General features: G+C 59.8%; 1 protein-coding gene across 1 annotated transcript in view; it reads left to right on the forward strand.

The window, feature by feature from the left end:
• Positions 1 to 5: 5 nt before the first annotated feature.
• Positions 6 to 14,937, forward strand: part of LOC113218107 (protein unc-80 homolog) — a gene marked incomplete at its 5' end in the record, with an annotated part of 17,117 nt that continues 2,185 nt past the window's right edge. The window contains 36 exons of the mRNA XM_052275696.1: positions 6 to 95; positions 259 to 411; positions 493 to 620; positions 706 to 812; positions 909 to 1,065; positions 1,151 to 1,362; positions 1,449 to 1,651; positions 1,735 to 1,874; positions 2,199 to 2,228; positions 2,709 to 2,844; positions 2,937 to 3,493; positions 3,570 to 3,808; positions 4,020 to 4,207; positions 4,299 to 4,447; positions 4,533 to 4,647; positions 4,736 to 4,973; positions 5,069 to 5,917; positions 6,005 to 6,289; positions 6,385 to 6,720; positions 6,798 to 7,126; positions 7,204 to 7,373; positions 7,458 to 7,871; positions 7,948 to 8,155; positions 8,725 to 9,006; positions 11,014 to 11,203; positions 11,291 to 11,457; positions 11,538 to 11,919; positions 12,001 to 12,141; positions 12,237 to 12,541; positions 12,622 to 13,047; positions 13,125 to 13,343; positions 13,433 to 13,578; positions 13,662 to 13,989; positions 14,069 to 14,272; positions 14,502 to 14,618; positions 14,705 to 14,848. Of these exons, the coding sequence (XP_052131656.1) occupies positions 6 to 95; positions 259 to 411; positions 493 to 620; positions 706 to 812; positions 909 to 1,065; positions 1,151 to 1,362; positions 1,449 to 1,651; positions 1,735 to 1,874; positions 2,199 to 2,228; positions 2,709 to 2,844; positions 2,937 to 3,493; positions 3,570 to 3,808; positions 4,020 to 4,207; positions 4,299 to 4,447; positions 4,533 to 4,647; positions 4,736 to 4,973; positions 5,069 to 5,917; positions 6,005 to 6,289; positions 6,385 to 6,720; positions 6,798 to 7,126; positions 7,204 to 7,373; positions 7,458 to 7,871; positions 7,948 to 8,155; positions 8,725 to 9,006; positions 11,014 to 11,203; positions 11,291 to 11,457; positions 11,538 to 11,919; positions 12,001 to 12,141; positions 12,237 to 12,541; positions 12,622 to 13,047; positions 13,125 to 13,343; positions 13,433 to 13,578; positions 13,662 to 13,989; positions 14,069 to 14,272; positions 14,502 to 14,618; positions 14,705 to 14,848 (8,484 nt within the window). The remainder of the gene's footprint in view (positions 96 to 258; positions 412 to 492; positions 621 to 705; positions 813 to 908; positions 1,066 to 1,150; positions 1,363 to 1,448; positions 1,652 to 1,734; positions 1,875 to 2,198; positions 2,229 to 2,708; positions 2,845 to 2,936; positions 3,494 to 3,569; positions 3,809 to 4,019; positions 4,208 to 4,298; positions 4,448 to 4,532; positions 4,648 to 4,735; positions 4,974 to 5,068; positions 5,918 to 6,004; positions 6,290 to 6,384; positions 6,721 to 6,797; positions 7,127 to 7,203; positions 7,374 to 7,457; positions 7,872 to 7,947; positions 8,156 to 8,724; positions 9,007 to 11,013; positions 11,204 to 11,290; positions 11,458 to 11,537; positions 11,920 to 12,000; positions 12,142 to 12,236; positions 12,542 to 12,621; positions 13,048 to 13,124; positions 13,344 to 13,432; positions 13,579 to 13,661; positions 13,990 to 14,068; positions 14,273 to 14,501; positions 14,619 to 14,704; positions 14,849 to 14,937) is intronic.

Below are 14,937 nucleotides of genomic sequence, written 5' to 3' on the forward strand. Positions count from 1 at the left end.
CCCCGCCGACGGCGCCCCCGGCCCCCGCCGGCGCCGCCCCGGCCCCCGGCGCAACAGCAGCCCCCGCGGCCACCAAACCGGATGACGAGCTGGCGGTGAGTTCCGGCCGCATCCTAATCAGCTGTTCTGTTTTTGCTCCTTGTCCGTGTTAATTACCCACCCCTGTCGGCACCTCCTCCTCCCGCTTCGGCGCGGAAGGGGGTGAGGCCGGACGGCGCGGCGGTCGGGTGAAGTTCAAGGGCGGCGCTGCGGTTGCAGGTGCAGTGGGTGTCCTCACCCAAGGACACCTCCTTCCCCGAGACCATCCCCGAGGAGAGCTCCAGCACGGAGGAGGAGCACGTCGTCATCTTCCGGCTGCCATCACTGCCTGACTCTGCCGACGGGACGAAAGAGAACGCGTCAATTTTCCATGTATACTTCGTTGATTGTCTCGTGGAAGTATTATTGGTCGTGCTACCGACTCTAAGATTATCTTCGTCTGGTCCCAAACAGGCAGACGCGAGTATCTTCAGGGTGACGCGGACGGGGGCCAAGCCGTCGGCGCCGCTGCTGGACCAGATCCACATCGTGAAGGAGACGCGCGGCCACCGGGACCGCGTCAAGCACGCCCAGCGCCTGGGGTAACGCGAATGCGAGAGCGATCAGTTCCTAATCCTACGACAAATAATTGTGGAGCCGCCTACTGATAACTCTGTATTCGCGTAGGTCGCTGGAGAGGGACAAGTCGGACAGCAAGGAGGAGCCTCACTCTGGTCACAAGCCGACCAAACCATCGGTGTCGCCCTCGGCGCCCAAGCTCACGACCGCCCCGAGTACGTCTCCGGCAGCAACATTTTTATTTTCCTTAGAGGCCCGCTCGGCGCTCGTGCTGGAGGAGAGGGACTGATTGCCTCTTGGTGCGCTTGCAGGTGTGAGTCAGCAGTCGACGTCCACGTCGGCGGGGGAGCCGCCGCGCCTGGACCTGTCGGCGGCGACGTTCCTGGACGTGGCCGTGCTGCGCTGCCTCTTCATCCCTCAGTGGCAGGAGGAGGGCGTGTTCTGGGCGCTCCAGTTCTTGTACCACCGGTACGGCAGCAGCTCGAGCACCTCGTCAAACACTCCATGCCCATTCCGTCCCGTCATGCACCAACGTCCCGTTCTCTGTCGACAGGCTGCGCGACGTGGCCGAGGAGCGCGCCCACCAGCAGCAGCCGCGGCGGCGCTCCAACTCGCTGCCCATCCCCAAGATAGAGGTCTCGCTGTACCAGAGCCCCGAGCAGAAGAAGCGCGGCACGGACTCGGCGGGGGACTCGGAGTCCAAGGAGGTCGTCCCCGTCCCGGACGAGAAGGACAAGTCGCACCTGGCGGAGTCATCGTCGTCCGGTAAGAGGCGGTGTCGCTCGGCGCGGTGAAGCATCATGCCGTCCCGACCTTCCAAGATATCATGTCTTGGTCCTTGTTTTTCGCAGATTTGCCGTCCTTCTTTTTTCGGCGAAAGTCGAGCGGCGGGGAGGAGTCAGGCCTGAGCCACTTCCGACGCGCCAGCGAGAAGGTGAAGAAGAAGATGAAGATGTCGGACCTGCGCGCCTTTGTCGAGACCAAACTGCTGTCCAAGTCAGAGAAGACTCTGGAGAAGATCGGTCGCGAAGACGCCAAGGCGATAGACGAACAGGTCAGTCTACTTGTGCTGGTTTAGTTTGGCTTTCGGCTGCTGGTGACTGTGTCGGCTGACGGTTACCCCCGAATGTCCTGCAGCGCGCGATCGCGCCGAAGGAGTCCCATGGCAGCTTGGACGCGGGAGAGGAGGAGTTGTCCCGACCGGGCTCCGCGCAGGCCAGCCCAATGCAGACGCTTCCAAGCAACCTCGTCAAGGGCAAGAGCATGCCGAGTCTCAGGTAGGAACGGTGATCACCCCCGGACCATCAGGCGTGGTGTGCATGGTCTTTCGTGAGTTAATCCAACAATATTTTGTTTTGAGAAAACACGAGGCAGGTAAACATATTTTTATACACTCTTGTACATATTCAAACAAAGCGAGAAATTATGATGCACAAAATGGCTTTAACACTTGCACTGGTAGATAGGAAAAAGAATCAGCACAGACATGTGGATTTATGATTGTATTTTGTGATTCTTCGCGTTTCTTTCTGAGACTCCTTTTCTATTCTGTGTTTCTCATCCTTCTTTCTTCTTTCTCTTTCTTCCTTATTTCGGCACAGCTGTTTGCTTGATGAAATGAATGGTGGAGGGTAAGTTACCGTAGAAATTAAAAAGCGTAGTATGGCAAGTGATCAAATTTTAGTCGAAATCGCTTCTTTGTAAAAGTTATATTGAATATGTAATCCAGTAGACCTCAAAATAATTATCCAATTCTGAAGTAATGGTGCTTTTTGGTCCATAGAAAGATAAACAGGCAGAATACGGACAGGATAGTTGCAGTCTGATCCATTCGCCGTAGAGTGAACCATAATTTTGAAACTACAGGTGTAGCGTCCCGGGATATTCCCCCTTCAAGGCGAAGTAGGCAACGCAGGACATTTAATGTCCTGAAAAGCACTCAATACGCGTAGTTTTGTTTCATAAAGCATGGTAGACTTAAAATATGACGTTTGAAACTGGAATAATGTTATGTGTTCCTGTAGTGAGCATCGACGACGACCCTGTGTGTCACCTCCCCTGTAGCGACCTGTCGCTATGGTCAGCGAGTAACAATGAGTGGTCCTCGACAGGTACATGGGCGAGCTGCAAGTGGACCGGCAGTGCAAGAAAAAGCTCCCCGGGGTGCAGTCTCACTCCATCCCCAACCCTATCATCACCGTCACGGAGCACACTCCCACACCATCACCAGACTTCCTCCGAAAACAGGTAAGGCCGACGCCCTTCGGTGTGTTGGACTTTGCTACATTCTCTCTATACCTCTTTCTCTCACCCACACATCGATTCGTTATTGTGCACAGTCCTGGCAGGGGTCGGTGGACTCCCAGCTCGACCTGCTCAGCCTGCAGGGCCAGGCCCAGGAGCGCAAGCCCAGCCTCGCGCGCAGCCTGACGGACTCCAACATCACCTACCAGGGCGACGAGATGCAAGAGGCGCAGGGCGCTGCTTGTTACATCACCAAGGAGGGCGACATGGACTACCAGGTCGTGCTCAAGGCGGTGCACGCCGCCTCGATGCGCGAGGCCCACTGCTGCACGCTCAGGGTGTGCGAGGTGATCCTCAACCTCCTCGAGCTCTTGGTCGACCTGGGCGTACTCAAGCCCCCAGCGCCCACCGAGACCTCCCCCACCAAGGACACGGTGCCCGGCGCTCCTGGCACGGCCGCGCCCGCGGGGGTCCCCGGGGTGGCCGGGTGCTCCGGCACCGCGGCGGGTCCCTCGACGGGGGCCTCGGTGCCGGTCCACGACCAGGACAGCCAGAACAGCGATCCCGACTCGGGGGGCAAGGGAAGCGACGGCAAGAAGGGGCCCAACCGCTTCAACACCCCGCACTGCCTAATGCTCCACACGGTGCTAAGGTAACGCTCACGCCACCCGGCAGTCCAGCACGGCAGCAGCTGTACACACACTTGACCGCTCCATGTTGGTCCGCAGGGTCCTCCGCCACCTTGGCTGTCCGTACGGCTGCGAGGAGGGACAGCGTGGGCCGCCGGCAGACTTCCTGCGTTCGCAGGGCCAGAGCATCATGGCCAGGCTGCAGCGGGCCTCGCCGCGACACTTCGGCGCCTTCCTCCGGCAGTTGGTGCACCTGTCGCCGCTGCAGGACGTCATGGACCTCTTCCACGCCTACGTCGGCTTCTGCGTTGACCCCAGTACGCTCCTGTCCCCGCTCAGTACGTGGAGAGCCAGCCCCGCACCCCCGCTCCGCTCCGCAAACCCACCCCTTCCCCATGCGCCCCATACTCAGCTGGATCGGAGGCGGAGGGTGACCTCCGCCGCACCGCACCGCCACTCCCCGCCTGGTTCACACTGCATACTGTGAAGTACTCCCCTGCTGTGACCTCACGCCCCCCAACTCAAGCCCACCCTCTCTGTCTTTTGCAGCCGACCAGAAGCGCAGCTGCAGCAAGTCGCCCGACGTGTCTTCGCAGGGAGGCTACGCGACCAACTTCGGCGCGGGGCTGAGCGGCGGCGGCCGCGGCGTGGAGGGCCACATCATGTCGGCCGTGTTCAAGGCCCTCGTCACCAGACTCGTCAAGTCCGCCAAGGAGCTCAAGTCCACGGAGAACATCGTGAGTCGCTTTTAGCTGGTGACGACCCAGTTTTTGATGTTTCCCGTCCTGTGCATGGTTCTTGACGACACACGACCGTCCCCGTCCGCAGGCGCTGTTCTGCGACGTCCGCCGCCTCATGACCTACGTGAAGGAGGCCCACGGCGGCGTGTTCCGCCGCGTCGCCCTGAGCGGCCTGCTGGACTGCGCGAGCCGCCCCAACAGGCGGGAGCCCGCGTCGCAGACCACCCGCGTCATCAAGTAGGCATTGTGGATGACACACTCCACTCCCTCGGAGGACTGGTGGTGGGGATGGGAAAGTGATTTGAGTCGAACCTGTCCGCAGGCACATCAACCAGTCCGACCTGGAGCAGCCGAACCAGGGTCTTGAGGCCTGCTACGTCATCGAGGGCTCGAAAAAAGTGCTGCTCAAGAAGAGGAGCACCTCGTCGACGTGCGCCGTGAGTTTCCCGCTGCTCCGCGTGTAATTCCGCGCCAGCAAACGCCATAATCAAGAGTAAATACATTTGTATTCTGGTTACTTTGCAGTTTTTCGGGTCGCAGAGCCTGCTGGAGACGGACGTGTCCGAAGAGGGCCAGACCAAAGCCAGCCAGAGCCCGCTGGGCCCGCTGCGGCGCAAACCGCACACGCTCACGCCCCGCCACAGCGAGCGCAACATCGGCGGCATCGCGGAGGGCCTCAGCGCCATGGGGGGCTTCGGCATGGCCCCGGGGGGCACCTTCGCCCGCGACAAGGAGAAGGAGAGGTTCAAGATCGGGGGCTTAGGTAAGTCCAATAAGCTTTCCGTTTTATCTTTGCAGAGTCTTGTTGAAGACTGTCCCGAAATATCAAACTATTGTGCACCGTGTTGCATCTTGCAGTGAGCTGGTTCCGGCGGGACTACGGCCGCACCGACTCCATGGACAGCGTGGAGGTTACGGGCAGCGAGAGCGAAGGGCTGGCCTCGCTGGTGCGCCAGGCCTCGCTGCACCGCTCGCTCAGCCGCGGCATCAACCCGCCGCAGGCGCCGCCGCCGCGCGCCACCAACGTGCTCGTCAAGACGAGGAAGCGGCTCGAGGACCAGTTCATCAAGCTGGGTCTGGGCAAGGGCAAGAAGAAGGACGGCAGCATGGAGGACACGCAGGGCTCGTACATGAGCCGGCGCAGCTCCATCGACCAGGGCGACCACAGCCGCGAGTCCGAGTTCGTCGTGTTCAAGGAGCGCAAGCTGGTGGCCATCGAGCCGGTGCGCATGGGCATGGCGCGGCTGTCCTTCCTGCTCGAGACGTGCCAGCCGGGCTCCGTCCCGGACAGCCACCTGCTGGCCGCCGTGCTGGACCTGCCGCACGCGCCCGTCGTGGCGCGCGCCTCCATGCTGCTCGAGTGCTGCTACTTCGTGCACTGCTGCAACAAGGGCCAGTGGCCCGCCTGGATGAAGCATAACCTGTCCATGTTCAGGCCGTCGGGCCCGCTGCCCCGCGACCCCAAGGTGGGCGGGCTCGGCGGCGGGCTGGCGGGCGGGCTGCCCACCGGGCTGCGGCGCACCCACCTGCTGCAGCGCGCCGCCGGCAAGATGTTCAGCCAGTGGGCCGAGGCCATCGCCGTGCGCCTCGAGGAGCTGCTGCAGTCGGACAAGAAGAACTACCCGGCCGTGGTGGGCATCGTGCTGGAGGAGACCAAGCACAAGGATATACTCAAGCAAGACGAGGAAGAGGATTTCCTCGATGAGGGTGAGCAGAGTTACATATGGACCTGGTGGGGGGGGGGGAACTTGGAGATCTGGAATAAAAGCATTTTTCTTTCTGTCGCACCTGCAGCCAGCGTCAACCTGTACGGCCTGGAGAGCCCGATGGCGCTGCGACTCGTGGCGTGCATGCTCCTGCTCGAGATCACCGCCTTCATGCGCGAGACGTTCCAGACGCTGCCCAAGGCGTCGCGGGCCTCGCAGCGCGGCGACCGCCCGCCGCCCTGGGAGCGCGTCTACACGGGCCTGGGCGGCCAGAACAACGCGAACCGGCGCTGGAGCATGGCGCTGTCGTCCATGGGCCACAGCCAGGCGTCGGCGCAGAGCCTGCAGTCCATCGCGGGCGACCAGGGAGCCGGTGAGTCGCGCAGCGAAATGTCACTATACTTTACTTATCGAGTGAGAAGATACGCTGCAGCTGTAAAACTGACGGCTGCGCGTTGACGTCGACAGGCCAGCCGGAGAGGAAGATCAGCTTCGTGCTCCACGAGCCCGACAACGGCTCCGAGGGCAGCAGCAAGTCCACGGTGACCATGCAGGGCGAGGAGGGCGTCGAGGAGAAGAAGCGGCGCCTCGGGAGCCACGCGGCGCAGGGCAACCAAGGCCCCCAGGGCGCGAGCAGCGCGGCGGCGGCGGCCCCGGCCACGGGCGGCGCCTCGTCGGGCTCCAGCCGGCCGCACCTGCTGCGGAGGGGCACGACGGCCAACGCCACCTCGGGCTCCTTCAAGCGGCGCAGCCTCAAGCTCCGGCGCCACACCAAGGAGGCCAAGGAGATCCTGGAGTACGACTGTGAGTAGCGCGCTGGGTACTTGTACGCCGTCCGCGGTCTCGAGCCGACACTTAACTGTTTGTGTCCTGCTTCGCAGTGAGCAGCACGGTGAAGCGAACCGACTCCATCCAGTCCCGGCGCAAGGTGAGCTCGCTGTCGGATCGCAGCGACACCTCCGAGCAGGGCGGCGGCGGCGAGGTGAGCGGCGAGGAGTCGCCCGGCATCCTGAGCGACGACCAGCCGCCCGAGAGCCCCAGCGACAGCAACGACACCGACGACACCCTCACGCACCTGCCCTGGCTCAAGGTGCTCGTGCAGATCTCCAACTCGTTCAACTTCTTCTGCTCGCATCAAAACTTCTGCCACCCGTTCTGCTACCGCCGCCACATGCGCGCCTGTTCGCGGCTCATCAAGTCCGTCAGGAAGGTGAGTCGAGTTAACTGATATCTGAAGTGTGCCGTTCACCACTTTCACCTGCACTTCTAACCGGTCCTGGCCCGCAGGTGTATGGCGAGGAGTTCGGCCTCATGTCCTCCCCCGAGTCGGAGGCGGACAAGCGGGGCGATGGCGACAAGAAGGAGAGCCGCGGGCGCGGCGGGAGGAAGGTCTCGGACCAGACGAGCACGCAGGCCTCGCCCATCAGGAGGAAGGAGAGCGACAACAAGCGTGACAAGTCGGTGTCTGCTGTAAGGGAGGCCGTCTATGGCGTCGGCGCGGCCCTCAGTTTCCAACACGCCACTTTTCTGCCATGTTTCAGGATCCGCGACGCCGACTCGCAGGCGGGTCGTTCGACAACGCGTGACTCGTCGCGCGACCTCGCCGACATCGAGCTCGACGGCGCGGGCTGCGTCAACGGCAAGGCCAACGGCGGCGAGGAGAAGACCAAGGAAGTGCCGCCCATCCTCAAGTACCTCAAGAACCAGGTGCGGGACGTGTTCCACGCGCCGCTCGCCACGCTCGTTAAGGGCGCAGCCGTCATGACGGAGGACCAGTTCATCGAGATCCTGCCCGTGTCCTGGGAGCTGCTGCTCGAGCACAACCAGGAGGTGGCCGCCACGGCCTCGTCTCTGTTCATCCTGGCGGCCGTCAAGGCGCCGAGCCACGCATCCGAGATCATGCGTCACGGCCTGCACCACCAGGACCCCGCCGTGCGCATCAAGTCCATTCTCAGGTGAGCAGCGCGCTGGCATGAAAAATCGAACCCTTGTATTCTTCTCCAGCCTGACACTTGACGTTCCCGTCTCCAGGTTCCAGGTGCTCTGGAAACTTCGCTACCAGGTTTGGCCGCGTATGGAGGAGGGCGCGCAGGTCACGTTTAAGGTTCCTCCGCCGGGGATAGAGTTCACGTTGCCATCCCCCAAGATCGGCATTGAGTCCCTCCCCGTCGTGGACCCGCCGTGGGCGCCGCAGGTCACGTCCAAGGTGGAGGAGGTCACCATCAGCCAAGAGAGCCACGTGAGTACCCTCCCACTGATGCTTTGCTTATACTCGGTTTTACAAGCACACGTCTTTCCAGCCCTCTCACTAGATCTAAGGAGATTAGACATGGCAATAGGCTCTCCACGTTGCACCCCAGAACAACACAGCCCTCTCTTGTGTCGACGCACAGTTCTCATCTACAGAGAGTAATGTTCTTTTCGAATAACTTATGAAGGGCGTCTTCCTACGCACGCTTTTCGTAGGAGGCAGTTGGTTTTCCTAGCACCGGGTCTACCGTTTGTAACTCATGTTGAAGTGTGTGTGCACGTGTGTGTACACCTAACTCCAGTTTACAGGGCGGCCGCAGCAGTCCCAGCCGGGTTGTGGTTGTTGTTTTTCCATCCCCGCAGCTCAGGACCAGGTGCAGTTGTACATATCGTCAGCCACGGTTCCGAGCGCGCGCGCGCGCGCCCCCGCCCCGTCCCGCCCGTCCCTGCGCTCTCTGCCCCTCGGCAGGAGCGCGGCACGGGTGCGGGCGGGACTAGACACAAGCGACAAAGACTGACTCCGACCTTATGACTTGGGCGGTGGGCCGCGCGGTGCAGCAGGGCCAGCCCGTTATCCGTCCAGTCCGCCGCCGGCTGGGCGAGCGCTGCCTCGGCGTCCAGAGCCGGACCTCGGACAGCGGGCAGGGCCACGGCCACGGGGGCCACGGCCACAGCCAGGGCCAGGGTCACGGCCAGGGCCACGGCCAGGGCGCGTCCGCGCGCAGCCACGCCCTGGCGCTGGGCGCCCACACTCACGGCGGCGGCCACGCGGGCCACGCCGTTCACCCCCACGGCATGGGGCTGCCGACCCGGCTCCGGGGCTACTCCGGAGCCCGGGAGGTAAGGAGCCTGTCCGGCCCCCTTTCTGTACTGCTTTCCCTCTCGTTGTTCGGTGTTTATAAATGTGCTCTCGTTCTTTTTAACAATGCGTGTGTTCACTCCACATAACTCTTTGCTACTTACTATTATCATCATCATTTTGTTTGTTTTCCCGTTTCGCGACCTCTTTTACCTCTCTCTATCTACCTCCTCCCGTAGCCTCCACCGCGGACGGTGGCTGCTTTAAGCAGGGAGAGAACTCCGCAGTGAGGACTGCATCAATGACAGAGTGGTGCAGAGATTATGTTAATGACACCAGATAGGCATGGCATAGGTGTCGATGATCGTTCCTCACTGCAGCATCTACCGCCCTGATAATGTGAATTATTGCCCCTGAAGCCCCGCCGTTCAAAGTCAATTTCAACATATGCGACCTCGCATGTGTCTAAAGCGAAAAGCTAAATAGTTAAATACTAAATTATCAAACATTCGGTGAGCTAAACTAACCGGCTAAAATTCTGTCTTCGCGTTCGACCCTTTTGCCCCCCGACCGTCCGCGCTGCTGGCTACGGCGCTGAGTGGTGCTGGGCTCCGCCAGGCTCTGCCAGGCCCCCGACCATGCACCCCACGCCGCGGGTAGCTAGCGTCTTCACCTGGGGGCGGACCAGGCTTCTAGCGGTTTGCTTGGCGGCTCCGCCCCCTACATGACCTGCGGCTTGACGGCGCCCGCCCACCGGCATGGTGCAGTGCCGGCGGCGCGGGACGCTGGCGCTGGTCCGTCGCTTGCATGCTTTGTTTTAGCTATAAGTGTCACCACCCATCTTGTCGAGCTCCCGAAAAAATGATCCACGACTCATTGCCGAGCGCGCTTGTTCTTTATTTGTATCTGATGTTTGCATCGCTGGTGTGGAGAGAGCAAGAGAATGAGAGCGTGTGCATCGGGGCAGAGCACTAGTGCGGCCCGCCCGGCCCCGGCCCCCACCGTAGACCTGCCCTGATATGTAATCATGTTGTATTCAGTCACTTACTTAAGTATCCTCTACCTGTACCGGCGTGTTTTATTTTACTTTTTGTATTTTGTTTTCTGTGATTCTTCTTGATGCTGTCATGCAGTTACGAAGGCTGGATAGGATGGAATGTTATGTGTTTCGGTGTTTCTTACTCTTAGTCTCTAGGTCTCTCGAGACACTGTGTTTTCTGTGTTCCCTTTATAGTGGAAACGCACGCACGCTGTGCTGCCTTTGCGTTTATCTCATCTCGTCACACACGTACACACCACTTCGCAAACTGTCCTATGATACCTTGTGCCCTGGCATACACACCTACCTGTCTATCTAATGCCCTTCCCTCCCGTACCCCTTCCTTACCTTCCTCTCCTTTTTCTGAGTGCTGCGCGAGGGTGGGGTGGGTGCACAGGTCAAGCTTGTGAGCACGGGACCACCACAGTAAGCCGGCGCGGCTACGGCCCCCGATGTGTGGGTCCTGAGTTCGCTACTCGGCCGAGTGCCGCGCACCTGGCCGTCAGCATGCCCGCCACCACTTCATTCTACACATCACGCCAGTAGTTGATCTTGTTGTCTGATTTGCCGATTATACTATGATTTGACTCAGCGTATAGTTCGGTTGAACCATCCCGCCCTTAATTCGGGTCGAGGCCTTCCCGTCTCGAGGGTTTGTCTAGTGCGACTTAAGAAACCGCTGCGGTACTAAAAGCACGCGGGAACGCCGGTGAGTTGCTGTAATGTAATCCTATGGATGAATAAGGATACTTGTGTTACGTAAATTAATTTACAAGACAAGACCCTTTCCTCGACCCTCATTTTTGGGGTACGGCTTTGGACACCGTTAGTTCTCCGTAGTCCTCTCTGACGGCCCGCATGCCGGCGGCCCGCGCGGGGCCGCGGGGTGGTGACCACCAGGGGTGGCCGACCCCGCGGCCCCGGGCTCGCGCCAGCTCGCGCCCGCAGCGCGGAGCGTCGCCAAGCAGAGGCACGCCACTGACCCCGGTCCGCCGGCACTGCCCCGCAGCGCGTGCTCGTGTCCGGGACCAAGACGCGCAAGAAGCAGCAGACGGAGCTCGTCAAGCTGGCGCTGCAGGCGCAGGAGAACAAGCGCCGCGAGGAGCGCGAGAACTTCCTCATCACCACCATCCCGGTGACGGTGCAGGCCGCGTACGAGCCGAGCCTCTACCACGCCGTCGAGGACCACGAGGACGCGGGTGAGCAACACGCCGTCACGTCATTGTGCGTCAAGCTGCGTCGCCGCCTCAGATAAACTGACAGTACTGACACACTGACCTTTGCAGACGACGAGCCGGATCAGCTTCAGGCGAGGAACACCAGCCACCTGATCCACTCCGCGCACTCGCTCTTCCCGTCGTGCCTCTGCTCCGCCGTCGTGCAGATCATCAGCCTGCTCGACGACGCGGCCGTGTCTCCGGACGGCAACGCCGTGTACGAGATCGCCTACCAGGTACCGATTGTGTGAGGGGCAACTGGGGTTGGTAAATTCGAGTCTTTCCGAATACCTTAACTTTCTTGCTCTGTCTGCAGACCATCTGGAACTGCCTCGTGGAAGACAGCGCGCTGTTCCTGCGGTACGTGCTGGAGCGGCTCACCCGCGACCGCCAGGACGAGATGTTCAAGCTGCTCCGCCACCTGATCCGCTTCATCCCCAAGCTGCCGCAGCAGGCGGCCTTCGCCCTCTACAACTACATCATCGGCTACGTCATGTTCTACGTGCGCTCGCCGCAGGAGGACGGGCAGCGGCTCATCGGCACGGCGCTCTCCATCCTGTGGATGGTGGTGCACAGCGTGCACGGCATCATGTTCAAGGACCTCAAGCAGATCCTGCGCAAGGAGCAGTGCGATGCGTCGATCCTGCTCACCGCCAACGTGCCCTCCGCCAAGAAGATCGTTGTCCACGGACCACAGGGTGAGCTACACCGCCCCCCCTTCCCCCTTTTCCCTATCGGTCGCTCTTTGCTCGGTAGCTCTAATGATACGCTCGTTGCAGATCCGGATGCGCCAGGCATCCCATCCCAGTTTCCTGTTCAGGAGGACACCCAGTTCTGCCAAATTCTAAGGGAATCTCTGGACTTCTTCGGAATCGAGGAGAGCAAGCAAAAGGAGTTCTTCCTAGTTGACCACAAGACCCGTAAGTACAATACCAGTTGCAATGTGAATAAGAATCCGACCAGCGTCGACACTTTATCCCCTTATACCCCTCTTTTCTCTCCTCTCCGACTCCAGATCAGATCCACAACCCGTCCTCGTACGTGAGGGACTTCTACTTCTTCAAGCGGTCGCAGTACCCGCAGCTCGAGCTGGTGCACATGAAGCAGGACGAGGCGTTCGCGGCGCTGCAGCAACAAGAGCTGATGCACAAGTTTGTTGAGATCGGCAAGGTTCTCCTCACGTGGGCCATCCTCAAGAACGTGGACATGGTGGTGCAGAGGGTCGTGTTCCTTCACGAGGAACTCATGAAGCTCCCCTCCTTCCCTAGGAAAGCCCTCGAGGCGGATCTCGACCTGTTCAAGGGTGGCGAGATCGGGAAGGTAAAGGAAAAAAGCAAGGACAGGTCGAGGAGGGTCCCGTGGCCAAAAGTTCAGTTTGTTTAATATTTATTTCTTTGCAGGAATTACTTGGGCTCGACGTTCTCCACAAGTTTATGTGGGTACGTTTAATCGCCCGCATGTTCGAGGCCATGGCAGGCAACTTTGCCTACTCTGGCGACATTCACCTGCTGCTCAATGTGCTCAACGGGGCAGTCATTCTACACTCGGAGGACGCGTGCATCCTGCGATACGTCATGGCGACCTACATCAACGCTGCCTACAACTTCCGCAACATCTTTTGCTCCAACGGCTACCTCATGGTTATCCCCACGCTGCTGCAGCTCTACTCGAGCCACCAGACCAACACCCTGGTCACGCGCACCGTCGAGTACACCGTCAAGCAGTTCTACCTCATGAACCGCAAGCCTTTCATTCTGCAGATGTTTGGCAGCGTGTCCGCCATTCTGGACACGGACGAGTGCGGCCAGTACGGCGACGCCCACAAGGTAAACTTACTTTTATGTCGCCACTGGCGCCAGCCTCGAGGTTACAGATTATAGTTTCTAACCCGTCGTTCTTGCAGGTGCGTGCAAGCGACCTGTTCAACTTGCTTCTCAGCTTGGAGACTCCCTCTCCCGACCCGCTCAACATCGCCGAGTTGGTGCACGAGGAGAAGCCCCTCAAGCCCATCGACTTCTGCTATCACGACGAGGACGAGATGGTCAACGTCCTGGACTGCATCGCGCTGTGCGTCATGGTGGTCGCCTACGCGGCGGACTCCCTGCGCGGACGGCAGATGCTGGTGAGTTTGTGGCCCAAAACTACCCCGGCCACCCCAACTCCATATGTCCACACAAACTCCTTCTAACAAAACGCACCCTCTGGTTTCAGATCATCCTGAATGCCATCCTGCCCTGCTACCTGCAGCAGATCCAGCTCTCCACCTACAACAAGGACGGGAAGACCGAGAAGGAAATCATAAACCAGGTGGCCGTGGCCATCAAGACCATGGTGAACAACTGCGAGGCGCTCGCCAAGTAAGGCACTGACTACTGTGTTCTTTTACAGTGGGTCGGTAATTGTGAACAGAGTCTCACTGCTGGGCTGGGTCCTGTTGCAGGCACTACACCGGGCCGCAGAAGTCCAGCCCGGAACACAAGGGCTCTAGCCAGCGGAACTACAGCCGCGGCCCTTACTCCCCGGCCGGCGAGTACGAGGACGACTCGCACTCCAAGTACATCAGCGACCACAACAAGAGCAAGATGAACTTCGACAGGGACATGGAGGACTCGGAGCTGATGCGCAACGAGTACCGGCGGCCGCGCGACATCCTGCTCTACATGGTGGCCGAGTTCCTCACCAAGTGCACGGCGCGGCTGGCGGAGCTCAACAAGAAGCCCGGCGGCGACGGCAAGGCCGTCGAGCTCTTGGACGTCCGCGCGCACATTGTAAGCCACCACCCCCCTTTTTAACCCTGAATAATCCATATTGGCCAGTGCTTTACAAAACTGTTATTGCGCCTTCCAGCGGCTGGCTGAGGTGGCGCACAGCCTGCTCAAGGTGTCGCCCTACGACCCGGACACGATGAGCTGCAAGGGCCTGCAGCGCTACATGACGGAGGTGCTGCCCTGCGCCGACTGGTCCAACGAGGCCATGCGACCCGCGCTCATCCTGCTCGTGCGCCGGCTCGACAAGACCTTCAACAAGATCCACAAGAAGGCGTCCATCAGGGTGAGCACAGCCGAGGGGTCAAAGTCCAGAAGTACACAGATTTTTCTGTGTTTGCTTGATTTTTACTAACTTTTTTCCAAATTTTCCCTTGATTATTCGTAAAAAAAAATAATCTCGATTTAGTCACTGACTATTTCTAAAAGTTAAGTTAGTTTGGTAGGCGGCGGAAAACGGCACCAAACTGTTTTAAAATTGACACTCTCACGACCGGGATCGCTTGCTGTTGCAGCGCCTCACGGACTGGGAGGCGGCAGCGGGTCTGCTGAAGGGCGTCTACGAGGCCATGTTTCGGTACAAGTTCATCGTCCATATGGCCAATCTCAAGACGCTCATCAACACCTGCCAGGTGCGAGTCCATACATGTTGCACGCGGGACTTTTTGCTGCCAGCTAAGAGGGAACTGAAATAAAAATGTGGTGCATTTCCCAACAGTCTCTCATTATCGGCGAGCCGCAGCCCGTGGGTATGCTGGAGACGTTCTCACAGTCCACCTCGGCGCTGCTCAACAAGGTTCCGCCCCCGCAGTTCTGCTCCATGGTGGTGCGCCTCATCGCCCTGCAGATCGTCGTCATTGGGGTGAGCACCGTTAACGGGTGGAGCTGACGTTCAGCAACACAGCTCACTGTTATTCAAGGAATGTGACGTCACATTCGTTTTAATGTGAA

Source organism: Frankliniella occidentalis, unplaced genomic scaffold (genome assembly GCF_000697945.3).
Source record: "Frankliniella occidentalis isolate FOCC.00 unplaced genomic scaffold, Focc_3.1 Scaffold767, whole genome shotgun sequence".
Lineage (NCBI taxonomy): Eukaryota > Metazoa > Arthropoda > Insecta > Thysanoptera > Thripidae > Frankliniella > Frankliniella occidentalis.